General features: G+C 44.0%; 1 protein-coding gene across 2 annotated transcripts in view; it reads left to right on the forward strand.

The window, feature by feature from the left end:
* The window catches only part of KDM7A (lysine demethylase 7A), a 97,048-nt gene that overhangs the window by 41,828 nt on the left and 29,378 nt on the right, over nt 1–25,842 (forward strand). Inside the window, exons 2-8 of one of the 2 annotated variants that reach the window (XM_051835658.3) lie at nt 863–948; nt 8,076–8,193; nt 13,807–13,967; nt 16,034–16,175; nt 16,470–16,656; nt 19,234–19,396; nt 25,160–25,247. In XM_051835658.3, coding sequence (XP_051691618.3) covers nt 863–948; nt 8,076–8,193; nt 13,807–13,967; nt 16,034–16,175; nt 16,470–16,656; nt 19,234–19,396; nt 25,160–25,247 — 945 coding nt within the window. The remainder of the gene's footprint in view (nt 1–862; nt 949–8,075; nt 8,194–13,806; nt 13,968–16,033; nt 16,176–16,469; nt 16,657–19,233; nt 19,397–25,159; nt 25,248–25,842) is intronic. The other variant, XM_089328710.1, reaches the window with a different exon arrangement.

A 25,842-nucleotide genomic window follows, 5' to 3' on the forward strand; every position in this document is an offset into this window, starting at 1 on the left:
GCCTTTCAAATTAAGAAAAAAAAAAAGGGGCTTCTTTGCTCTATTACGTGTTTATTGTCTATGTCATTGATGTCTGCACTTACCTTTATTTTTCCTTCTGTTGTTTTGAAATTTTACAATCTTGTTTATTTGATGTTTTTGAAAAGCATGGGGTGTGTGTGTGGGGGGGAGAGATTGATTGATTGATTATCCACTCCTGGTTCACTCCTTAGGTGGCCAAGCCAGGAGCCAGAGCTCCATCTCAGTTTCCCTTGTAGGTGGGTGGGGCCCAGCACTTGGGATGTGCTGCCTTCCCCGGTGGATTTGCCGGGAGATGGATGGGCAGTGGAGCGGCTGGGGACTCAGCACCCACTTCAGTATGGGATGCTGGTGTTGCAGGTGGTGGCTGAGCCTGCTTGACCACAACACTAGCCTCTCTGCCTCTCTTTTTCTAACGCAGGAATTTAAAGCTATACATTTCTGTTTGTATGTTATGTATACCTCAAATTTTGTTATGTTATATTTTCATTGTTTAGCTTAAATGATTTCAGATCTTCATTATAATTTATCTTTGAATTCATATTCTTTTTGACATCCGTTCCCTACCAGGTAGCATTTACATTATGGTTAAAGAGTTTATGGCTTATGTTTGCATTATTTCTGATGTCTACTGCTGCTAACAGTGAATCACTTCATATAGATTGGAGTATTTTCTCTCCTATAATTCTTCAGCAAGTGTGTAGAGAAGAGAATAAAATTGATGCTTTAGTGTTTCTGTGCCCTAAAAAATTTGTTGTGCGTTTCTCAGCTGAATCCACCTGTTGTATTGTAGTTAAGCCTTTCAGCTGATTGACAACACTGGCTCCGTTTTTCTTTGTCATAGCTGTGTTGGCGTAGAAGAGCACCATGCAGTTGACATTGACCTGTATCACTGTCCCAACTGTGCAGTTCTACATGGTTCTTCTTTGAGTAAGTATTAGAAGCTGAAATAAAAACTGATATATTGAACATGTGCGTGGTAGTGCTTTAGTGATGCTGGTTAGTTATATTAGGCAAGATTTTACATGAAGGTAAGTTAAAAGAACAAGGAGAAAAATACTGACATTGTTGATTGCCAGTGTAGAGCCCCCAAACTCATATTTTCAAAGCTTTCTGTTTGACGAGTGAGGTAGATAAAATTTTTCTGATACTGGAGACTGATTTAGACTAATTTTGCAAATAAAAGCTCTATCAGAAGCATTTGGGAACTACACAATAAAAGACTTAACTGTGGGCAGGTGCTGCAGCACAGTGGGCTAAAGCCTCTGCCTGCGATGCCAACATCCCATATGGGCACTGGTTTGTGTCCTGGTGATCCAGCTCTCTGCTATGGCCTGGGAAAGCAGTAGAAGATGGCCCAAGTCCTTGGGCCCCTGCACCCACGTGGGAGACCTCTAAGAAGCTCCTGGCTCCTGGCTTTGATCAGCCAGGCTCCAGCTGTTGCGGCCATCTGGGGAGTGAACCAGCTGATGGAGGACCTTTCTGTCTGTCTCTCTCTGTGTCTGTAACTCTGCCTCTCAAATAAATAAATAAAATCTTAAAAAAAAGACATATGCACATATATCTGTGATTTTTAAGGAGAAGATAAGGGCACTGATAGGCTAAAATATGACTTATATTTTCTGAGTTTGTCATTTCTTTTTAAAGATTCATGTATTTATTTGGAAGAGAGAGTTAGAGAGATGGCTGCAATTCCTGGGGCTGGCAAGCCGAAACCAGGAGCCTATAACTCATCCAGTCATGGTACAGAGGCCTGAAGACTTGGGCCGTCTTCCTCTGCTGTGCCAGGTGCCTTAGCAGGGAGCTGGATTGGAAGTGGAGAGGCTGGGCTTGAACCAGGGCTCTTAGGGGAAGTCAGCATTGCAGGTGGCACTTAAGCCACTGTGCCATGTTGTATTTGACCTGGAGTCCTGTCCAGCTATCCTTTCTGCTTAAATCCTCTCACTTGAGGCCAGGAGACCTTAAAGAAAGAGGTACTGAGGACAGGCCAGACCGAGTCTCTGACCACATTCTTCTCCCTAAGAGGCAGGGAAGCCTTGACATCCTCTGCAGGGTACCAAGACCTCATATCAAACAGCACTGAGTCTTAGCCTCTTGCAGATGCTCCTAGAAGATGAACTGAAACGCTGTCATTGCACAAACATGACAGACAATGATTATAACTATTTCTTTAAAAAAAGTGAGGCTGCAAACTAATTTACAAAATTAAAGGAAAAATTGTAGATTTTGTCATTTTAAAACTAGAAGGAACTTACCTTGAGACTCACTTGAGTTGACTGTAGGCAACCTGTACTATGACTCCTATACTTTATAAAAGTGCTATTTTTCTGGCACTTTTTTAAATACCAATTTTGTTCAGGTGTCATAACATTTTTAAAAAGCAATTAGCAACTGACTACTCATCTGTTTTATTAAAATTTCTTTGTAAGAGGCAAATATTTTATTTGAAATGCATTAAAATGATTTCTTATAAAATACAAGTTGTCTTATTTTGTTTTATAGTATAAAACTTGTGCCTAGCAATTACTAGAATTGTTATATGCTTAATGTACTAGTTAATTGTCATAAACAGTTTTTAAAGGATTTTACTCTGGGTAATGTTGAACTATGTGATATGTAACTTGAAATAATTGTTGACCAAGAGTAATTCTTAGAGAAGAATTTAATATTGTTATCTCAAGGGAAATAGAACTAAAATTTATAACCAATCTATTTTACAGTTTAAGTATATAATTCCAAAATGAGATCATTTGACTTTATGTTTGTGAAATATTGTTGTGTCACTCTGAGGCAGGATAAGGTACTATACTACAAGAGGTACACTGTATTTTCCCTCTATGTTTAATTCTTTAAAACCCTTGCCATCCTCATTGAATTGATTGGATTACACAGCCATAATGGACCATGGTGTGCATTCTGAGTAATGGTGCTTCAGAGAGAAGTTTGCCTGTGACATGGCCCTTTGCATATTTCTCATCAGCCACTGTCTTCTGGGCAAGGGTCCAACTCTGAGGTCTCATACGGAAAATGCCTCAGAACCAGCCATCTGTGTTATCTGGATTGTATGCTCTCTTTCCCCAATTCGGGTCATCCCATTTGATCTCCTTCTTGATGCTTTTAAGCCTCTCTGCTTGTCATACTGAGTTTCCTGTTTCTGTCTGAGTTCCCAGGGGTCCTTCCTATAGATATGATTTAGACAGTATAAAACCACCTAGTGGCCGGCGCCGCGGCTCACTAGGCTAATCCTCCGCCTTGCGGCGCTGGCACACCGGGTTCTAGTCCCAGTTGGGGTGCCGGATTCTGTCCCGGTTGCCCCTCTTTCCAGGCCAGCTCTCTGCTGTGGCCCAGTAGTGCAGTGGAGGATGGCCCAAGTCCTTGGGCCCTGCACCCCATGGGAGACCAGGATAAGCACCTGGCTCCTGCCTTTGGATCAGCACGGTGCGCTGGCCTCAGCGCGCTGGCCGCCGCAGCCATTGGAGAGTGAACCAACGGCAAAGGAAGACCTTTCTCTCTCTGTCTCTCTTACTGTCCACTCTGCCTTAAAAAAAAAAAAAAAAACCACCTAGTAGGGTGAACTTAGATTCTTCCCTCTTGATGGGAATTAAGAGTTCTATTTGAAGGCAAATACCAAAAACAGCCCAATACTTAATATGTTCTCTGTGTTTCTCAGACACATGCAATCCAAGCACAAAATTTTTTCCCTCCTGTGACTGCTGCTAAAATATCCCTTCAGTGGCCCCTTTTCTGATTCAGTGGCCGCTTTTAAGTATGTTGGCCCAACAGGACAATTGTATCCTTTTGTTAACCTCGCACAGATCAGCTTATTGGAAAGGAAAGGATAGAAATTGGCGGCTCACTACATGCCAGGGACTAGAGTGGGTGGGTGCTTAACCTGTGTTTTCTCCTTTGAGATTTATGAAAATGCTGTGTGAGAAATGAGAAGAAATACTTACCTAGCTCTTTCACATGGCTGTTTGGCAGAGCGGAAGTTTGGATTCGGATCTGTCTAATCCCAAAGCCAGTGAGCCTCACTGATTAATCTGTTCTGCAGAAATGAAAATTGAAACAATACAACCATAGTTCACTTATTAAATGGGCAACTTTTGGGGCCTGTGCCGTGGCGTGCTAAGTTAATCCTCTGCCTGTGGCGCTGGTATCCCATATGGGCGTTGGTTCTAGTCCTGGTTGCTTCTCTTCCAGTCCAGCTCTCTGCTGTGGCCCAGGAAGGCAGTGGAGGATGGCCCAAGTGCTTGGGCCCTGCACCTGCATGGGAGACCAGGAGGAAGCACCTGGCTCCTGGTTTCGGATCGGCATAGCACCGGCCGTAGCAGCCATTTGGGGGGTGAACCAACGGAAGGAAGACCTTTCTCTCTGTCTCTCTCTCTCACTATCTGTAACTCTACCTTTAAAATAAATAAATAAAAATCTTTAAAAATAATAAATGGCAACTTTTTTTTTTGATGATGCTCATTGTTAACTCACGGCTTTATCCTGGGCTGCTTATGTAATGCTGGAATGTGAGTCGCTGTCATTTTCTGAAGGCGGTTTTGCAGTATATGTATTTAACATTTTTATTTACTTTATGTATTTGAAAGGCAGAGATACAGAGAAGAGAGACACTCAGAGATCTCTCATCCCCAAATATCCACAACAGCTTGGGCTGGGCCTGGCTGAAGTCAGGAGCCCCAGCTCAGTCTGGGTCTCCCAAGTGAGCGGCCGAGGCTGACCACCTGAGCCAGCCCTCACCTGTTGCCTCTCAGGTTGTACAACAGCAGAAAGCTGGAATGGGAACCAAAACCAGTACCAGATTCCAAGCGTCCAGGATGGGGTGTGGGAGCCCTGAGCTGGGTCTTAACCTCTGTGCCAATGCCTGCCCCTCAGGTAATTTTTAAATGTCCACCTTCCTTCTGGCCTTTCTGGGCTCTATCCTGAGGAATTAATCAGGGAAACAGATTAATGTATATAAACATTAATCTCAGCTTTGTTTAAAGAAAGATTAAGAATGAACTAAGTACTGAAGAATCAAACAATGATTATAGTACATCCGTCTACATCTTAAATTCTAGGTTGTCTTTAAATCACTTTTGAATATTTAGTAAGGATAAAATGCTCATGAACTAGTAGGAAAGGTAAGTAGGATAAACACTGTGATCCCAGTTGAAAATAAATGGAGTTATATGTCGATAGGTAGTAGAAAAACACCTGGAATGAAATATTCTTGAACTTTAGGGGTGATTTCTAAATGTGAGAAACTCACAAATATGCCTTAATAGAATCTCTGAGGAAGATTACTTTGTGATTCTGAATCTGTCTCATGAGATGAAAAAGACCTTCCATATTGAAGATCTGCCTGCCAGAAATTACTTGAGGGTCTTGTTCTAGATTTTTAGATGTGAAGAAGCCTTATTTGCACAATATTGATTTTTATTGTTATTTCTCTATATGCATATGAAAACCCAGTATTAGTATCTTTGTAAGGTGAGAATTTAAAATAAATTAGAATCATTGAGTTGTTTTCTAACATTTTTATTATGAAAATGTTCAAAATTACAGGGAGAACTGAAGCGATTTTACAGTGAGTAGCTGTGAATCTATAGTATCTAGATGCTGCTGTCAACATTTCACTTGCTTTACTGCAGAGTTTGCATGTAGCTTTTTCAGTGCATTTATACGTTGCAGACGTCAGTCTATTTTTCAGAATCATGGAAAATCTCTCTTAAATCACTTGAAAAGTGATTTTCAAGCTTAAAATAGAAATATTTATTTATTTTAAAGATTTTATTTGAGAGGTAGAGTTACAGACAGTGAGAAAGAGAGACAGAAAAGTCCTCCATTTACTAGTTCACTCCCCAAATGGCTGCAATGGCTGGAGCTGCACCGATCTGAAGCCAGGAGCCAGGTGCTTCTTCCTGGTCTCCCACACAGGTGCAGGCCCCAAGGACTTGGGCCATCTTCTACTGCCCTCCTAGGCCATAACAGAGAGCTGGATCAGAAGTGGAGTAGCTGGGACTAGAACTGGCATGCACATGGGATGCCAGCACCGCAGGTGGAGGATTAACCTCCTGTGCCACGGCACCGGCCCCAATAGAAATATCTAAAACTGAAATCTTACTAGCTATTTTGCAATATACAGTTAATTGAAAGAGTAGTTAGACTCTTCCCAGTACAAAGAACTGGTAAATGACTGAGGTGATGATACGTCAGTTACCCTGATTATCAGCGCTGTATGCATGTATTGAAATGTCACACTGTGGCCCGTGCTGTGGCGCAGTGGGTTAAAAGCCCTGGCCTGAAGCACCAGCATCTCATATGGGTGCCGGTTCTAGTCCCGGCTGCTCCTCTTACGATCCAGCTCTCTGCTATGGCCTGGGAAAGCAGTAGAAGATGGCCCAAGTCCTTGGGTCCCTGAACCCATGTGGGAGACCCGGAAGAAGCTCCTGGCTCCTGGCTTCAGATCAGCGCAGCTCCGGCTGTTGCGGCCATCTGGGGAATGAATTATTGGATGGAAGATATCTCTCTCTGTCTCTCTTGGTAACTCTGTCTTTCAAATAAAGAAAATCTTTTTTTAAAAAAAGAAATGGCACACTGTACACTAAAAATATGTCCAACTATTATGTGTTAATTTTAAAAAAATAACTGAGGATCAGGCATTGAGTCCAGCAGAAAAGGTGGCCGTGTCCCATGTCAGTGATCTGGGGTCAGTAGCTGGCTGTGTCTCCTGACTTCACCTGCTAATGCAGACCTTGGGAGGCAGCAGTGATGGTCCCATTTCTGCCCCCCATGCGGGAGACCTGGACTGCTGTCTGGGCTCTGGCCACCACCCGTCTCATCGTGGCCATTGTGGACTGCGGGGTAGAGGTCGTCTCTGGCTCTCATGAAAGTAAACAAAATACAGAATTAACATGAGCACTGCTGCTGCACACATGAGCTGCGGGGGTGCCCCTGCATGGAAGAGGGATGTGCACAGCTTCTCCTTCTTTGTTGAGGGTCTTGAGGCTCTAACCCGCCCCTTGCTCCCCACCTGGGAATCTCAGATGCGCCAGGGAGCTGCCAGGGGCTGCAGAGGCCGTTAGTGCTGGACCAGGAATCGAGTCCGAGCCTCCGGATTTGGATTGCTGTGACCACTCCGGATTATCACCCCCAGAACTGCAGAACCACAGCTTAGTATCAGAACTACCACAGAGCTGATCACTTTACCATCTCACTTGTCTCCTTTAATTGTGACTCAGGCACTTGCTCTTGTGTGTCGAGTACCTGTGCTTATCTGGGGAGCGAACTGTCAGCTGAAAGAGAAGCGCATTGTGCTGTTAAGAGACTCCTGATGCGGGGCAGGAGGCCCTGTGCGGAGAGAATGATTGGATAATCATAACGAAATGTTCTCATGAAAATCATAATTCTAAATTACTTGGAAGTGCTACAGTATGTGTAAATGTGGATGTCACCAAAGACTTCATCTGCTGACTTGAATCTTTTGATGTAATTTAAAAAAAAGATTTATGTATTTATTTGAAAGGCAGAGTTTCAGAGAGGCAGAGCCAGAGAGAGAGGGAGGGAGGGAGAGGGAGGACCTGCATCTGCTGGTTCACTCCCCAGATGGCTGCAAATGCTGGAGCTGTGCTGATCTGACGCCAGGAGCCAGGAGCTTCTTCTAGGTCTCCAATGTGGGTGCAGGGGCCCAAGGACTTGGGCTGTCTTCTACTGCTTTCCTAGGCCACAGCAGAGAGCTGGATCAGAAGTGGAACAGCCAGGACTCAAACTGCCGTCCACATGGGATGCCAGCACTGCAGGCAGCGGCTTTACCCGCTACACCATAGCGCCAGCCCCACTGATGTAATTTCTAAATTATTTTGAAATAAAACGAGGTTTGGAAAACTCAGTTAATTGCCATATTTGCAGCATCACATTAGGTGAAATTTACTTTTGCAGTCTGCAAATGCACTGAAAACTTTAAGTGTTTTTACTGTACTCACAATTATTATTTCTGGTTATGTCGCGTTATTAGGAAATACATGGTATCACCACTTACCAAAAACTATTTTAATTTTCTAAAACTCCAGTGAAGAAGAGGAGGAACTGGCACAGGCACGACTACACAGAAGCTGATGATGGCTCCAAACCCGTGCAGGCTGGAACTCGGACTTTTGTTAGGGAATTGCGTTCTCGAGTCTTCCCAAGGTATGCGTACTTGTTCTGCTCAGACGGTTGAAGAATATTTGTTGGCTGACAGAGGGACTACCCGAAGCAGTATTTTGAAACTCAAGGCTGCATCCCACTATTGTTCTCACTTTTTTTTCCTTAGTGAAAAAGAATAGAAAATGTCAGTGTATTGCAGCTGATGGGAGCCAGTAAGCCCTTTTTCATGGAATGTTTGTGTATGTGCATGCTGGGCCCCCATAAAACATGCTTGACTGTGGGTTCCAGACAGACAGGCTGGAGTCTGTCTGTCGGAGACAGTGGCTCTCAGTGCTGGGTTCATTACGTTACCTGTCTTTCACCTCACCTTCTGTTCAGCGCTGGCTTTTTCTCATGTGTTTTCAAATCTGTCTATGCTAGCTCCACTAGAAACATGCACACAAACACTGCTCAGCCTCTGGTTGCAACAGAACTGATTTTTATTTTTTTAAATAGTGGAATACATTTGAGTTGGCTGTGGCTTAAAGAGAGTCAAAAGCATTATAATACATTTAATCATGCTAATTTAGATCATTTCCTACTCACTGCCTGACATCTATTTAGAGGGATAGTGCTTAATAGGCTTTTACAAAGATCATATCCAGGCTTACTAAAAAGGGGAAACGCAATTCAAATTTAAATCATGGTATCACACCCAGCCTATTATGAAATTATGTAAAATCTGGAAATAAAAAACCCTGCTATTTCTCCTCAATTTTTAGGATTCCTGACTATTCCTCTGCCCCTTATTCCAGAAATAAGAAATAGATAATGATGAACATCTACTGTGGGCTCCCTCAGGTCTGCTGAGAGAAGAAAACATACAAAACACATAGATTTTTATAGTGTTAAAGGCTTTCTTCCCCAGTATTACTGGTTTCAGAACCATGGTTGCTTGTTTGGTATGAGGCCAGGCCCAGAGTTTTCAATCTGGTCTTCAGAGTTCTGTGAGCACCCTACACCTGTATGTGTGGTGTGTTAGCGTGTGTGTGTGTGTGCCCTAGACCTGTATGTGTGGTTAGTGTGTGTGTGTATGCTGTAGACCTGTATGTGTGGTGTGTGTGTGCCCTAGACCTGTATGTGTGGTTAGTGTGTGTGTGTATGCTGTAGACCTGTATGTGTGGTGTGTGTGTGCCCTAGACCTGTATGTGTGGTTAGTGTGTGTGTGTATGCTGTAGACCTGTATGTGTGGTGTGTGTGTGTGCCCTAGATTTCTATGTGTGGTTAGTGTGTGTGTGTATGCTGTAGACCTGTATGTGTGGTGTGTGTGTGTGCCCTAGATTTCTATGTGTGGTTTGTTAGTGTGAATGTGTCCTAGACCTGTATGTGTGGTGTGTTAATGTGAGTGTGTATGCCCTAGACCTGTATGTGTGGTAGGTTTGAGGGTATGCCATAGACCTGTATGTGTGGTGTGTGTATGTGCCTTAGACCTGTATGTGAGGTATGTGTGTACCCTAGACCTGTATGTGTGGTGTGTTAGTGAGTGTGTGCCCTAGATCTCTGTGTGTGGTTAGTTTGAGTGTATGCCCTAGACCTGTATGTGTGGTGTTAGTGTGTGTGTGTGTGAGTGTGTGCCCTAAACCTGTATATGTGGTGTGTTAGTGTATGTGTGTGTGTGTGTGTGCCCTAGACCTGTATGTGTGGTGTTAGTGTGTGTGTGAGTGTGTGCCCTAAACCTGTATGTGTGGTGTGTTAGTGTATGTGTGTGTGTGTGTGTGCCCTAGACCTGTATGTGAGGTATGTGTGTGCCCTAGACCTGTATGTGTGGTGTGTTAGTGAGTGTGTGCCCTAGACCTGTATGTGTGGTGTGTTAGTGAGTGTGTGCCCTAGATCTCTGTGTGTGGTTAGTTTGAATGTATGCCCTAGACCTGTATGTATGTTAGTGAGTGTGTACCCTAGATCTCTGTGTGGTTAGTGTGAGTGTGTGCCCTAGACCTGTATGTGTGGTGTTAGTTTGTATGTCCTAGATCTCTGTGTGTGGTTAGTTTGAGTATATGCCCTAGACCTGTATGTATGTTAGTGAGTGTGTGCCCTAGATCTCTGTGTGGTTAGTGTGAAAGTGTGCCCTAAACCTGTATGTGTGGTGTGTTTGTGTGTGTGCCCTAGACCTGTATGTGTGGTTAGTGTGTGTGCCCTAGACCTGTATGTGTGGTGTGTTAGTGAGTGTGTGCCCTAGATCTCTGTGTGTGGTTAGTTTGAATGTATGCCCTAGACCTGTATGTGTGGTGTTAGTGTGTGTGCCCTAGATCTCTATGTGTGGTTAGTGTGCGTGTGTACCCTAGACCTGTATGTGTGGTGTGTTAATGTGTGTGTGCCCTAGACCTGGTTAGTTTGAGTGTGTGCCTTTTTAAGGGTAAGGAGCCATAGCTTTCATTTTTTTCAGGTAGGCCTGTGACTCAGAAATTAGGGATGGAAACACTGGCCTGTGGATTTTCTGCCGCAGTGAACACAAATGAGAACCACAGATGTTCAAACTAATTACCATTACTGTAGGGTCTTCTGGGATTTGTTGAACTCCAAAGATCTTTACTCATTTAAAATCATAATAGATGATAATAATTACCAAATTATATACTTGATGTGATTAACACAGAAATGTATAAAATACTCATATGATGAGTGCGTTTTCCTCCTCCTCCCCTATTTTGAGATTTTGAGACTCTTTTCTAAATAAATAACATCTGAATCAAAAGTAGGTCAGAAAGTGAAGCTGGATCAAAAGTGAAGCAGCCAGGACTCAAAGTAGAGCCCATGTCGGGTGCCACAATGCTGGCCCCAGCAGCTGTATCATGCAGGCAGCTGGGAGATGGATTCTAGAATAGCCTATTAACCTGGAGTTCTTCGGATGGAAGACTGTGACGGGGATAGGCCACACTCAAGTATAATCCTGGGATCAGTGTTGTAGCATGGCAGGTAAAGCTGTCGCCTGCAGTGGGGCATCCTGGGCCAGTGCTGGTTCTAGTCCCGGCTGCTCCACTTGTGATCCAGCTCCCTGCTATGGCCTGGGAAAAGCAGCAGAAGTTGGCCCAGGTCCTTGGGCCCTTGTAACCCACACGGGAGGCCTAGAAGAACCTCCTGGCTTCTGCCTGGCCCTGCTTGGCTGTTGCGGCCCTCTGGAAAGTGAACCAGTGGATGGAAGATCTCTCTCTCTGTCTTTCCTTCTCTCTAACTTCCAATCAATACATGAATCTTTTTTGTTTTTCAAGTGTAATGCCTGTAACAGACTGGTGGCCAGAGGGAGAATCTGGAGGTGCACCTGGTTACAGCTGGAACAGCTCACTGAGTCCACAGTGTCAGTGAGGGTGTTGGAACGTTGGTTTCTAAGCAGGCACCAGGGATACTTTTTATCCTGCACGATACAGAAAGACAGTTGTTCTGCATTCTGTTGGGGTTTGAAGTATCTGACAGATATTTGTGTAGAGTTGTATTGTCAGCTGAAATCTTTAGTTTTAGTTGTTCCAACACTAGATTTTATTCTAACATACACCTTACCTTTGTTCTTCCAGTTTCCTATGTAGCTTGTATTAAGTGGTTGCTCATCTTTTTTACTTCTCTTAAATCCATTAAATTAAATCCATTCATTATACCTCATTTTTTTTTTACAGATTTATTTTTTTTACTTTGAAAGCCAGAGTTACACACAGAGAGAAGGAGAGGCACAGAGAGAGAGAGAGAGAGGGAGGTTGGTTGGTTGGTTGGTTTTCCATCCACTGGTTCATTCCCCAGTTGGCCACAATGGCCGGAGCTGCGCTGATCCAAAGCCAGGATCCAGTAACTTCTTCCAGGTCTCCTATGCAGGTGCAGGGGCCCAAGGGTTTGGGCATCTTCTACCGCTTTCCCAGGCCATAGCAGAGAGCTGGATTGGAAGTGGAGCAGCCAGGTCTTGAACCTGCACCCATATGGGATGTTGGTACTGCAGGCAGCGGCCTTACCCACTATGCCACAGCGCCAGCCCCTCATTATACCTCATTTTAAACATTGAATTATTTTAGTATATCTTTTATTATAGTGTACCTGAACTTTTTTTCTTTTCCTACATTTAGAGTGTTTTATATATTTTTCCAATTACATGTATTGAATTAAGTAGATCATAATAGCTATGAATTTTACTTTAGGATAGTAGAAACACTTGTTATTAAAAGGAAAATTAGGTATGATAGGCTGAGAGTTATTCATATAGATCATTATAAAGCATTTGAAGGGAGGGTCAAAAAGTTTGTGGCAAATAGCATTAAAAGATTTTTATTTTTGTGTAAAACTTTTGAAATTCATGCATATTTCCATAAAATGCATTTTCCAAGAAGTTTTTGAAGACCTTTTTTGTGAATTAGACCATTACTATAGTATTTTAAAAATGAAACTCTGCCTTTCAAATAATAAATAAGTAACTCTTAAGAAAAGGGGGGGTGTGGGCACTGTGGTACAGTGGGTTAAGCCATAGCTTGGAACACCCGCATCCCACATTGAGTGCCTTCAGGATCAAGTCCTTTCTCTGCTTTCAATCCCTGCAAATGTAGCAGGGTAGCGGCACATGGTGGCCAAGTGCTTGTGTGTCTTCCCCATGTGGGAAACCAGATGGAGCTTGTGGCTTCAGCGTGGCCCAGCCCTGGCTGTTGTGGGTATTTGAGGAGTGAACCAGTGGATGGAAGATTCTTTCTCTGTCTCTCTCTCACACTCTGCCTTTAAAATAAATAATTAGATCTGGCTGGCGCCGCAGCTCACTAGGCTAATCCTCCGCCTAGCGGCACCGGCACACTGGGTTCTAGTCCCGGTTGGGGCGCCGGATTCTGTCCTGGTTGCCCCTCTTCCAGGCCAGCTCTCTGCTGTGGCCAGGGAGTGCAGTGGAGCATGGCCCAGGTGCTTGGGCCCTGCACCCCATGGGAGACCAGGAAAAGCACCTGGCTCCTGGCTCCTGCCATCGGATCAGCGCGGTGTGCCGGCCGCAGCGCGCCGGCCGCAGCGGCCATTGGAGGGTGAACCAATGGCAAAGGAAGACCTTTCTCTCTGTCTCTCTCTCTCACTGTCCACTCTGCCTGTCAAAAAAAAAATAATAATAAAAATAAAAAATAAAAAAAAATTAGATCTTACAAAAAAAAAAAAAGAGTGGGGCCGGTGCTGTGGTGCAGTGGGTTAAGCCACAACCTTCAGTGCCGGCATCCCATAGGCTTTCAACTCCCAGGTGCTCTACTTCCAGTCCAGCTCCCTGCTAACATGCCTGGGAAAGCAGAAGATTGCTCAAGTCCTTGGGCCCTGCATCCACATGGGAGACCAGGAAGAAGCTCCTGGCTTCAGCCTGGCCAGGCCCGGTCATTGTGGCCACTTTGGGAATGAACCAGCAGATGGAAGATCTCTCTCAGTCTGTCCTTCTCTCTCTGTAACTCTGACTTTCAAATAAATAAACAGATCTTAAAAAAAAATACATAAATAGAGTTCTAGTCTCTTGGCTTTGCCCTGGCCCACCCCTGCCTGTTGTAGTTATTTTAGGAATGATCCAGTGGATGGAAGTGTGCTCTCACTGTCTCTCTCCCTGACTTTCAAATAAAATGAAAAAAAATAAAAAATAAAAAAATTGAACTTATCAACAGAAATGTCTCATTATTCTAATGCTTTCTGTAGTGCCGATGAAGTCATTGTGAAGATGCATGGCAACCAACTGACACAAAGATACCTGGAGAAACATGGATTTGATGTCCCTATTATGGTCCCTAAATTAGATGACCTAGGACTCAGGCTCCCTCCACCTGCTTTTTCTGTGATGGATGTGGAACGTTATGTAGGTACGAACTTGATTCCTTTAAGTACTTAGAAAAGTAAGATGATAATGGTAAAAGTAAAATGATAGTGTCCTAATATTAAAAGTTGAATAAAGAAATGTTAATTTAGTTCAGTTTCTGGAGTCAAGAAAAGTGAAATTCAGTGTCATCCATATTAAAAAATATCTTTTCTCAGCAGACCTGCAACTGTCAGCCACAGGATGAAGCAGTTTGCTTACTCTTACTTACTCAGCCTCATCCCAGAGTTTTCTTTGTATCATCAAATTTTCTGAAACTTGCTTAGGGAAGAGCATTACTGAGGAACAGCTACAGATCCCAGTAAGATCCTGGGAACCTGGATTGATTGTCCACATGTGTGGAATGCTGTGCAAGTTCCCAGAGGCCAGCATGCCACTGGGTCATCATCTCCTGGAACCCACCTTGTGACCTGCTGCCTAGAGGACAGGCGGTAAAAAAGGATGATTTTCCAGGCTGTCTGTAAGACTTGGTGAACATTGCTATTTAAATGATATCTTGATAATTCTGAGGCCCAGAAAGTCATAAGAAACAAGGGGAAAACCTTTATCTTTTCCCATATCGTTGATATTTTTGGTTACTTTATTCATTCTCATATGGCATTTACACAGAAAGCTAACCATATATCCCTATGGAGGTTGCATTTTTTGCTAGCAATAGAGATTATTGATACCTTGACTTGGAATCATATATCCACTACAATACATTGGCTCTTTAGCGTGGAATATCTGAGAATTTGTCTCTTTATTGAGGTGTTGATTGACAGTTCTTATTGATAATTGTTTCAGTAATGAAATCCAGTTCAAGTTATGGCTTCACATTCCATTAAATTTGAATATTTGATAGAGTATGAGGGTGACGATAAACCTGTTTGTGTAGCTAGCACTGATAAATAAATGACTAGTGTAATAGGAAAAGTATAGGAAAAGATGCTCACACTGCTTGATAGCTAACTTTTTTGTTATTTATTATTTTTATTAGCAAAGCAGTTCAGTGAAATATTTGTAACAGAACTGTGTTACTTCCTAAAGAAAAAAGAAGTCTACATGAATACTTATTTTTGTTAAATATTGCCATGTTTTGAATTCCACCTTTTCCTATAATCTGTTGTAAAATTGACTATGCAGTGGCCCACAAGATCACCTCATGGATTGATAGGAAAACTAACTGTACCACAAATCAGGACTTGAGCATTTGTGCACTGGCATTGATTTGAACTTATTCTTGCTTCATACTCACTGATTTTTCTTGACAAAGAATATTAAAAGAAAAAACACCACCAGGAAAACAGAAATTGTCCTGGTTAACTTCCTCATCAATTCTCCAATACCTGATCTGATTTTTGAAACAGTGCACTTAGAATCTGAGGAAGGGAAAAGTCAGTTCTCTGAATTCTTTCAGGAGAAAACTGAAACCCAGAAGGCATCAGCTTGCACACACCAGCACACTGTATCTGCTGTCCTCATGAGCTATGCCCAGAAATCACCGTGCAGGCGTGTAAGCCTTCATGCAGCTCTGTGTCACGGCTTCACTCTCCCTCAAAAGCTGTCCCTTTTTCTCAGGTTCAGTTGGACCTAAACAGTAAGGATATAGAAGTGGGGCCCACGCCGTGGCTCATTTGGTTAATCCTCCGCCTGCGGCACTGGCATCCCATATAGGCGCCGGGTTCTAGTCCTGGTTGCTCCTCTTCCAGTCCAGCTCTCTGCTATGGCCCAGGAGGGCAGTGGAGAATGGCCCAAGTGCTTGGGCCCTGCACCTGTGTGGGAGACCTGGAAGAGGCACCTGGCTCCTGGCTTTGGCTGCTGGCTTTGGATCGGCGTAGCTCCGGCTGTAGTGGCCATTTAGGGGGTGAACCAACGGAAGGAAGACCTTTCTCTCTGTCTCTCTCTCTCACTGTCTAACCCTATCTGTCAAAATCTTTGTCTAGGCTATGTAGTTTCATAGTTGGGTAAATTATCATACCAAGTAAATAGGGTTTTTAAAATATTTTTATTTAGGGTATCCACTGATACAACTTCTAAGCTCAATAATAAGACTATAACTTTTCTCTGCAGGTGGTGACAAAGTGATAGATGTCATTGATGTGGCAAGGCAGGCAGACAGCAAAATGACACTTCACAATTATGTTAAATACTTCATGAACCCTAACAGACCAAAAGTGTTGAATGTGATCAGCCTTGAATTTTCAGATACAAAGTGAGTAGTTCTGAACATTTTGGTTTAGCATTCTGAGTATTAGCTAAATATGGTTTAATGATATATTCATTTTAGTTAAGAAACATGACTTCTAAAGTTGTTCAGTGATAGCAGTGTTGTAAATTTTGCCTTGGCATGCTCAGAGAATATTAAGAAATGAGATATGTTTTAAACTCAGTAGTGTTACCCTGAATTCTGGGTAATTATTTGGTTTGGGTTGATATGGGAGAAGCCGTTAGAAGAAGTCTTACATTATGTGGGAGTGTGTATATGTATGGTTTGTTTCTTTAAAAGGATGTCTGAATTGGTGGAGGTCCCTGATATAGCCAGAAAACTTTCCTGGGTGGAAAATTATTGGCCAGATGATTCAGTTTTTCCCAAGCCATTTGTTCAGAAATACTGCTTAATGGGAGTTCAAGACAGCTACACAGATTTCCACATCGACTTCGGAGGAACTTCAGTCTGGTACCATGTCCTCTGGGTAAGACTGCAGTGTTTTTGTGTTCTTATTGACAGAAATAAATAGCTGTATTTTCCTAGTAGTACATTCATTTGCTGTAAAAGGCATTTGTAAGGGAGAAGTTTTCTACTTTTTAAGAAGTAGAGGGGCCAGTGCTGTGGCGTAGCAGGTAAAGCTGCTGCCTGCAGTGCCGACATCCCATATGGGCGCTGGTTTGAGTCCCGGCTGCTCCACTTCTGATCCAGCTCTCTGCTGTGGCCTGGGAAAGCAGTGGAAGATGGCCCAAGTCTTTGGACCTTTGCACCCGCATGGGAGACCTGGAGGAAGCTCCTGTCTCCTGGCTTCGGATCAGCACAGTACCGGCTGTCGTGGCTAACTGGGGAGTGAACCAGCGGATGGGAGAACTCTCTCTCTCTGCCTTTCCTTCTATCTTGGGGTAACTCTGACTTCCAAATAAATGAATAAATCTAAAAAAAAAAAAAAAAAAGAAGAAGAAGGAGCTATCACTTTGCCTTTAGCATTAGCATTATTTTTATCCCAGGTAATGAAAGTTCTTCATTTATATTTAGTTCTTTTTTATTCCTTTTTTTCCTCCCATCTAAGTTGGTTTCTTTTAGCCTTGTCTCTTTTTGTTCCTGTAAATCAATTATTCATTGATACATAAATCAAATCCCTAAAAAGGAGAAAAATTACAATGATAATTACTTCTGGCCTTGCAGTTGGGTTATGATAGCTAGTTGGAACATCTTCTGTTGCTTCCCAGACACAGTAACAGGGAGCTGGATGGGAATTAGAGGAGCTGGGACTTGAACTTGGTGCTCAGATATGGGGTGCCAGCATTGCAAACAGCAGCTTAACCTGCTGTACTATGCCAGCCTCTGCAATGCCTTTTCTTTGTGAGGAAGCAAAGAGTTCATGAAAGGAAATTTATTTTTCAGTCTTCAAAAATAATCATTATGGCTTGGGTCCCTGCTAGTCAGGGAGACTTGGATAGAGTTCCTGGCTTCAGGCTTCAGCATAGCGCAGCCCCAGCTGTTTTGGGCATTTGGGGAGCAAAGTGGCAGCAGGAAGATCTCTGTCTCTTTCTGTCACTCGGACTTTCAAATAAATACAAATCAATAAGTAAACTTCAAAAATAATTGTTATGTTATAGATTTTTTGAGAAGATTTATTTATTTATTCAAAAGGCAGAGTTACAGAGAGGCAGAGAGAGAGGTCTTCCATCTGCTGGTTCACTCCCCAAATGGCCACAATGGCCAGAGCTGAGCCAATGGGAAGCCAGGAGCCAGGAGCTTTTTCCAGATCCCCGACATGGATGCAGTGGCCCAAGGATGTGGGCCATCCTCCACTGCTTTCCCAGGCCATAGCAGAGAGCTGGATCGGATGTGGAGCAGCTGGGACTTGAACCCGTGCCCATATGGGATGCCGGCACAGCAGGCGGCGTTTTTACCTGCTACGCCACAGTGCTGGCTCCTATGTTATAGACCCTAGTAGAAAGGACAATGTAATAGAGGTTACTCTATCTTGGGACCTTATACAGAAAGCTGTGGAACATAGAATTAAAAGGTAAGTTTATTTTGAGGTCTATACATAGTCTTCCCACAGTATGCACGTTCCATGACATTTTGAGATACTTCATCTTATTCTGATACCTTGAAAACGTGAGGTCAGTAGGATGTTTGTGGCTCTTAACCTCCTCTCACAGCTCTGTCTTCAGTGTGACGTTACTGACTTCTCATTGGCTGGGCAAGGAGCATTAGCGCTTGTGAAAATTTTTACTGGGGCCGGCACAGAGGCATAGTGGTTAGTGCTGCTGCCTGCTGTGCTGGGATCCCAGGTGGGCACAGGTTCGTTTTCTGGCTGCTCCACTTTCAATCCAGCTCTCTGCTATGGCCTGGAAAGCTGTAGAAGATGGTCCAAGTCCTTGGGCCCCTCTACCCATGTGGGAGACCCGGAAGAATCTCCTGGCTTCGGATCGGCTCAGCTCTGGCCGTTGCGGCCATTTGGGGAGTGAACCAGTGGATGGAAGACGTCTCTCTTTCTCTCTTTCTCTCTCTCTGCCTCTCCTTCTCTCTCTGTGTAACTCTGACTTTCAAATAAATAAATAAATAAATCTTTAAGAAAAAAGAAAATCTTTATTAATGGCAACGCTAAGGTGAGTGACGTAGCACTGTGGGGTAAGCTGCGGCTTGCGATGCCTGCATCATATATCAGAGTGCCGGCTCAACTTCAGCTGCTCTGCTTCAGTCCAGTTTCCTCCTCATGCACCTGAGCGCCCGCAGTTGATGGCTTGAGGACGTGAGTGCCAGTGCGAGTCCTGGCTCCGGGCTTCCGCTTGGCCTCACCCAGCTGTCGCAGTCACTTGAAGAGTAAACTAGAGGATGGAAGATAATCTTTATCTCTTCTCTCTGTCACTCTGCCTTTCAAATAATCAATAAAATTTTTTTTTAAAAAAAGGCAGTAGCTACTGATGAGATGTGCAGATTTTATGAACATAAAAATTTGATAATTGTCTAATTTACTTTGAGAAATTGGATTAATGTTGACCATCTGAAAAATGACTTTTGCTTTTTTAATAATAGTATTCCTTCCTTCCAGGGTGAGAAGATCTTTTATTTGATAAAGCCAACAGATGAAAATCTGGCACTCTATGAATCTTGGAGTTCATCTGTGACCCAGAGTGAGGTGTTCTTTGGAGACAAAGTGGAGAAATGCTACAAGTGTGTGGTGAAGCAGGGACACACCTTATTCGTTCCTACAGGTAAGGCTTCAGTCCTACCCCTGCTCCTTACAGCTGATAGTGAGTCACATGGGCATGACTTTTAATCAGAGCTCTGGCTTTAATGTGCTTGGAAAGTAACTTTATGGCATTTTCTAAGAGTAATTCTTGGACTTTTTACTTTGTTATCCTATAGAGGGTTCCTCTTATAGTTAGGACTTGTTTTGGCATTGTAGTTTATGTCATTTGCCGACATTTTTATTGAGATAAAATTCACATATAATAATATTTGCCCTTTGAAAGTCCCCAGTTCAGTGAATTTTAGTAAAGTAATAAGGCTGTGCAATCAGCACCAGTGTCTAAGTTCAGAATATTTTCATCATCACTCTCCCCTCCTCGGAGCCCTTGACAACCACTAAAATACTTTGTCTATGAATTTGCCCATTGTGGACACTTCATATAAATGGAATCAGACAGTAGGTAACCTTTTGTGTCTGCCTTCTGTCATTTAGCATAATAAATTTGAGGCTCATCTGTGTTGTAGAATATAACAATTCTTCATCTGTTTATGGCCCAAGAATATTCCATTGTAAGATAAACAATATTTTGTTTATTCACTTATCAGCTGATGGAATCTGAATTATTTCCTGTTTTTATCTTCAGTATTGCTGCTCTGAACATATGTGGAGGTAGCTTTGGAGGAGGGTAGAGTATATACCTTGTGCTGGAATTGCTGTATCACGTGGTTTAACTTTGAGAGGAGCTGCTGAACTATTCTCCAAATACCATTTTATGTTCCCATTAGCAATGTTTTGGGTTCTAGCTTATCCATACTCTTGCCAGCATTGTGGCTGTCTCTTATTTTTGCCATTCTACTGGGTGTCAATTGCTACTACATAATTTTTTTAAAAAAATTATTTTATTTTACTTGAAAGTCCGAGTTACACAGGGAGAGGAGAGGCACAGAGAGAGAGAGAGAGGTCTTCCATCCGCTCGTTCACTCCCCAATTGGCTGCAACAGCTGGAGCTGCGCCAATCTGAAGCCAGGAGCCTGGAGCCTCTTCTGGGTCTCCCACTTGAGTACAGGGCCCAAGGACTTGGGCCATCTTCCACTGCTTTCCCAGGCCACAGCAGAGAGCTGGACTGGAATTAGAGTAGCTGGGTCTTGAACTGGCGCCCACATGGGATGCTGGCGCTTCAGACCAGGGCATTAACCCGTTGTGCCACAGTGTCGGCCCCAATACTACATAATTTTTTTTAAAGGGTTTTATTTATAGGAGAGGTAGAGTTACGGACAGGGAGAGACAGAGAGTGTTATCTTCCATCTGCTGGTTCACTCCCCAAATGGCTGCAATGGCCAGAGCTGAGCAGATCTGAAGCCAGGAGCCAGGAGCTTCTTCCAGGTTTCTCATGCAGGTGCAAGGGTGCAAGCACTTGGGCTGTATTCCACTACTTTCCCAGGCCGGTTAGCAGGAAGCTGGATTGGAAGAACAGCAGCTGGGACATGAACTGGCACCCATATGAGATGCCAGTGCCACAGGCCCTACATCATGGTTTTGATTTGTATTTCATTCATCACTAATGATGCATAGTATTTAGTGTTTTTATTGTGCTTATTTGTGTGTCTTTGAAGAAATGCCTTTGGTGGAATCCAAAAACTACTCAGTTTTAAACTGAGTTGTCTTTTTATTGTTGAGTTTTTTTAATATATTTATTTATTTATTATCTTTTTTTTTGACAGGCAGAGTGGACAGTGAGAGAGGTAGAGACAGAGAGAAAGGTCTTCCTTTACCGTTGGTTCACCCTCCAATGGCTGCTGCGGCCGGCACACTGCGCTGATCTGAAGCCAAAAGCCAGGTGCTTCTCCTGGTCTCCCATGCGGGTGCAGGGCCCAAGCACTTGGGTCATCCTCCACTGCACTCCCTGGCCACAGCAGAGAGCTGGTCTGGAAGAGGGGCAACCGGGACAGAATCTGGCGCCCCGACCGGGACTAGAACCCTGTGTGCTGGCGCCGCAGGTGGAGGATTAGCCTATTGAGCCACGGCGCCAGCCTAGATTTATTTATTTATTTGAAAGGCAGAGTTAGAGAGGCAGAGGCAGAGAGAGAGAGAGGTCTTCCATCTGCTGGTTCACTCCTCAAATGGCAGCAACAACTGGAGTTGGGCCTATCCGAAGCCAGGAGCCAGGAGCTTCGTCCAGGTCTCCCATGTGGGTACAGGGGCCCAAGGACTTGGGCCATCTTCTACTGCTTTCCCAGGCCATAGCAGAGAGCTGGATCGGAAGTGGAGGAGCTGGAACTCGAACCAGCGCTGATATGTGATGCTGCCACTGCAGGCAACGGCTTTACCCGCTACGCCACAGTGCCAGTCTCTCTTTACTGTTGAATTTAGAAGCATTATTTTGTATAATAGACCTGTGTCAGATATATGTTACAAATATTTTCTCCCGTTCTGTGGATGATCCTTTTGCTTTTCTTGATAGTATCTCAGTCCATCTTGGTTTGCTAGAATGAAATACCTGAGGGCGGGCATTTATACACAGAAGAGGTTTATTTAGCTCATGGTTCTTGAGATCCAAGAGCATGGCAGTTGCAGCTGCCTGGCATCACAGTGTTGGGTGCGAATGCAGAAGAGGAATCAGGGGAAGTGTTCGGCTCACTTACTAGCCCATTTTCCTGGGAGCTGATTGGGTGTTGTGAGACCTGAGCCACCCTAGAGAGAGAGAGCACCGATCACTTGACTCAGAGTCCCTGTGACTCTGCCTAGTTACCTTCCTCTAGACTCTCTTTTTCCTTTTAAAGATTTCTTTATTCAGAAGACAGAGTTAGAGAGACAGACGGACAGACAGACAGAGTGGTCTTCCATCCACTGGTTTACTCCCCAAATGGTCTCAAGGGCTGGAGCTGAGCTGATCCAAAGCCAGGAGCCAGGAGCTTCCTCCAGGTCTCCCACATGGGTGCAGTGACACAAGGAGTTGGGCCATCTTCCACTGCTTTCCCAAGCCATAGCAGAGATCTGGATCAGAAGTGGAGCAGCTGGGACTCGATCCAGTGCCCATATGGGATGCTGGCACTGCAGATGGTGGTGTTACCTGCTATGCCACAGTGCCAGCCTCTAGACTACCTCAACTCTTCCACACAGAAGACCAAGCCTCCAAAACACGAATTGCTGAGGGACAAACCCTACCCAATGTCCTTTGATGCATGACAGTTTTTAATTTAGGTAAAGGTCCCTTCAATTTTTAACTGGTCAGCTCAGTTAATTGCTGTCAGAGACCAAGCCTGTTGTAAGGTCGTAAGGTTCTGAGCTGCTGACATGGGACAGTTAGAAGGTCACAAGGGACCCCAGGAAGGGGTGAGGATTAGTCTTAGCAGTAGCTTCAAGTATAGGCATCAGCTGTGTCAGGGAATAGCCTCTCCAGACCACTGGATCTGAGGATTGTGTTTGGTGATGTCAGTGGCTGCAGAGGTCACTGGTGTCTGTTACCACAGGCCCTGCTTCCTTACTCTGCCTTGCCTCTGGTGTGCAAAAATGTAATAAACATGTGTTGGATAAATGCCTAGAACTACCAGAATTTGTGCCTAAATATCAGTATTTCCATTTTGAGTGAGCTAAGATTCTTCTTTAAGACCTCTTCCTTATCCTGTTTATAATTTTTGTAACCTCTTAGAAGTCTTAAATTCAGGGGCCAGCGCTGTGGCACAGCAGGTTCAAGCCCCAGCCTGTAGTGCTGGTATCCCATATGGGTGCTGGTTCAAGACCCGGCTGCTCCACTTGAATCTGGCTCTCTGCTGTGGCCTGGGAAAGCAGCAGATGGCCCAAGTCCTTGGGCCCCTGCACTCACGAGAGAGACCCTAAAGAAGCTCCTGGCTCCTGGCTTTGGATCAACTCAGCTCTGGCCATTGCAGCCATTTGGAGAGTGAACCAGCAGATGGAAGACCTCTCTCTCTCTGGTTCTGCCTCTCTCTGTAACTCTTTCAAATGAATAAAATAGATCTTTAAAAAAAAATTCATAAATAGTACAACTACTTACGCAAATAAGTTTTTTAAAAACTCATTTAATGATCTAACTGGAATACACAGAACAATAAAATGTGTGAAGTATTTTTTTAGTTTGTTCCGTGTAGGCACAGCAGCATTAGAAAGCAGCATGCTAGCTGCATGAACCAGAAATGGATGTGTGTGTGCAGTGACAGCTGAGATTCATGGGTAGCACGGTGCAGGGGGTGGGTCTCAAACCTCGTGCAGCATCAGGACCACACAGAGCGACTGCTGGCCACAGGTCGCTGCGCCTCGTCCCTGAGGTTCTGACCGAGTCGATTTGCATAGAGCTGAGAGTTTGTATTTCTAACAAGTTCTGGTGCTGGTGCTCCTGATTTAGCGACCACACTTGGAGAACCCTTGCCGTGGACAAAATGGTTTTTTTCCAAAGAAGTTAGCAACTGACAGACTGCCAAACAAACTAGTTTCCTTCAATTGCAGAGTAGTTGTATTCCTGGAGATTGTATGAAAACCATGCATGATGTAGCGTTTAGATACACCCGGTGGTCCTCTATGGCAGCAGTACTGCCCATGCAGGGCGTTTTGGAAAGTGTGGGAGCTTTGTCACCGCGATCAGGGAGTACTGCTGGCGTTCTGTGCACGTGGCAAGGGGGCTGCAGTTGTGCTCAGATAGGGAGTGGATGTGTCCTGCACCTGGGTGAGTGATGAAGGCTCATTCCTTGTGGATGCACCTGCCCTGCATGTTGCATTTCTAGCACCGGCTCCTGAAATGGGCTCCCTGACCATCCCAGCAATCAAAACAGGCCCGCCTCCAGAAACAACCCTGGAAGGCAGCGTGTTGCTGTTGAGAACCACTCATGATCTGACTTGTAGCGGACAGACTTCCCCAAGTCAAGCACAAGCCCTGCGCCTTTGGGCACACTAATGAGCATGAGTCAGGCTTTTGATGTGTTACAACACAATGAGGGATGAAAAGATGAAAAATATTAAGAAAACAGGACTGGAGCCGGGGCTGTGGCGTGGCAGGTAAAGCCACCACATGTGATACCGGCATCCTGTATGGGCACAGGTAGGAGTCCTGGCTACTCCACTTTTGGTTCAGCTCCTTGCTAGTGTGCCTAAGGAGGGCAGAGGAGGATGGACCAGATGCTTGGGCCCCTGCATCCATGTGGGAGACCCGGAAGAAGCTGCTGGCTCTGGCTTGGCCCAACCCTTACCGTTGTGGCCATTTGGGGAGCGAGCCAGCGAATGGAGGATCTCTCTCTATTCCTTTATTTTAAAAGAGCCAATGTTTTCATGCAGACATGGGTGAATATATTTCTCTGAAGTCTTATGTTGTCAATATTTCTTTCAGAAAAGCTGGGGTTCATCTTTAGGAATGATTCTCACTTTGAAAACACTTGAATAGGAATGCACAATGTAACTTCAGCGGACCCTGACCCTCCATGATAAAATGCAGAGTCAGGTCTCAGGTTGAGTTCCTGGTCCTTGGCCTTAGCTCTTCACAGCGCTCATTTCTCCACGACAGTGGGGAAGACGTGACTTCACACCAGAATCTTTCATGTAAAGTTAAAATGCTGTGTCTCTCAAACTCAGCTCAGAACCTGGCATATAACAGGTACCTAATGTTTAATGGAGTGAATCAGCAGACTGCAGTCAACATTAACTTCTTTGGCTGTTTAGCTTCAGAGTATGAAGTAAACTGATGTTGGTATTTTAAATGGCTACTTCTGAGGTAGATATCACAGTTTTTGGTTTAAATATTGAAAAAAATCACTGATTGATATACTTTTAACCATTTCAGGGTGGATTCATGCTGTGCTCACGTCTCAGGACTGTATGGCTTTTGGGGGGAACTTTCTGCACAACCTTAACATTGGCATGCAGCTCAGGTCTGTGTCATTGCCCATTTTTAAACAGGACATTTCTGTTTCAAACAAGAAGTAAAACCACAGCATACGTGATTTGATATGTGTTTATCAAGGCCCTATCAAGATGGGCCTTGAAAAATGATTAGGAACTTTTTAACTTAAGTGTTACTTAAAAATTTTGTCAGGATATTCACACTGATGTGTTTCAAATATGAAATAAAAATGGTGACTTATTTTGATTGACAAGATCTCTCCAAATTTCAGTCTTCTATAAAAATGTATGTTCTCTGCTTTAGCTATTTTTCAGTGAGGGAAATGAACTAAATCCACTCCAACTTAGGTGAAACATAAGGTGCTGGAGAAAGTAACCCTGAAGTCAGGACTGCTTCAAAACACTTGCTTTAGTTTTGCTGCCGATAAAGGATCAACAGCTATTTCTCCTTCTGTCTGAAAATATGACTTTTCTGTCACTGTTCACCTGATAGTCTAATGAAGCTAGAATGTTAGGAGGTGACATTGTTCATGGTAAACCTGATTCCTGGTTGATAAACTTCATCACCACTGACAGAACTGGAAATTTCTGGTAGCGAGCACTTTCTTTGGGCTTCCTTGAGTC

Source organism: Oryctolagus cuniculus, chromosome 3 (genome assembly GCF_051225735.1).
Source record: "Oryctolagus cuniculus isolate XC-2025 breed Fujian yellow rabbit chromosome 3, ASM5122573v1, whole genome shotgun sequence".
Classification (NCBI taxonomy): Eukaryota; Metazoa; Chordata; class Mammalia; order Lagomorpha; family Leporidae; genus Oryctolagus; species Oryctolagus cuniculus.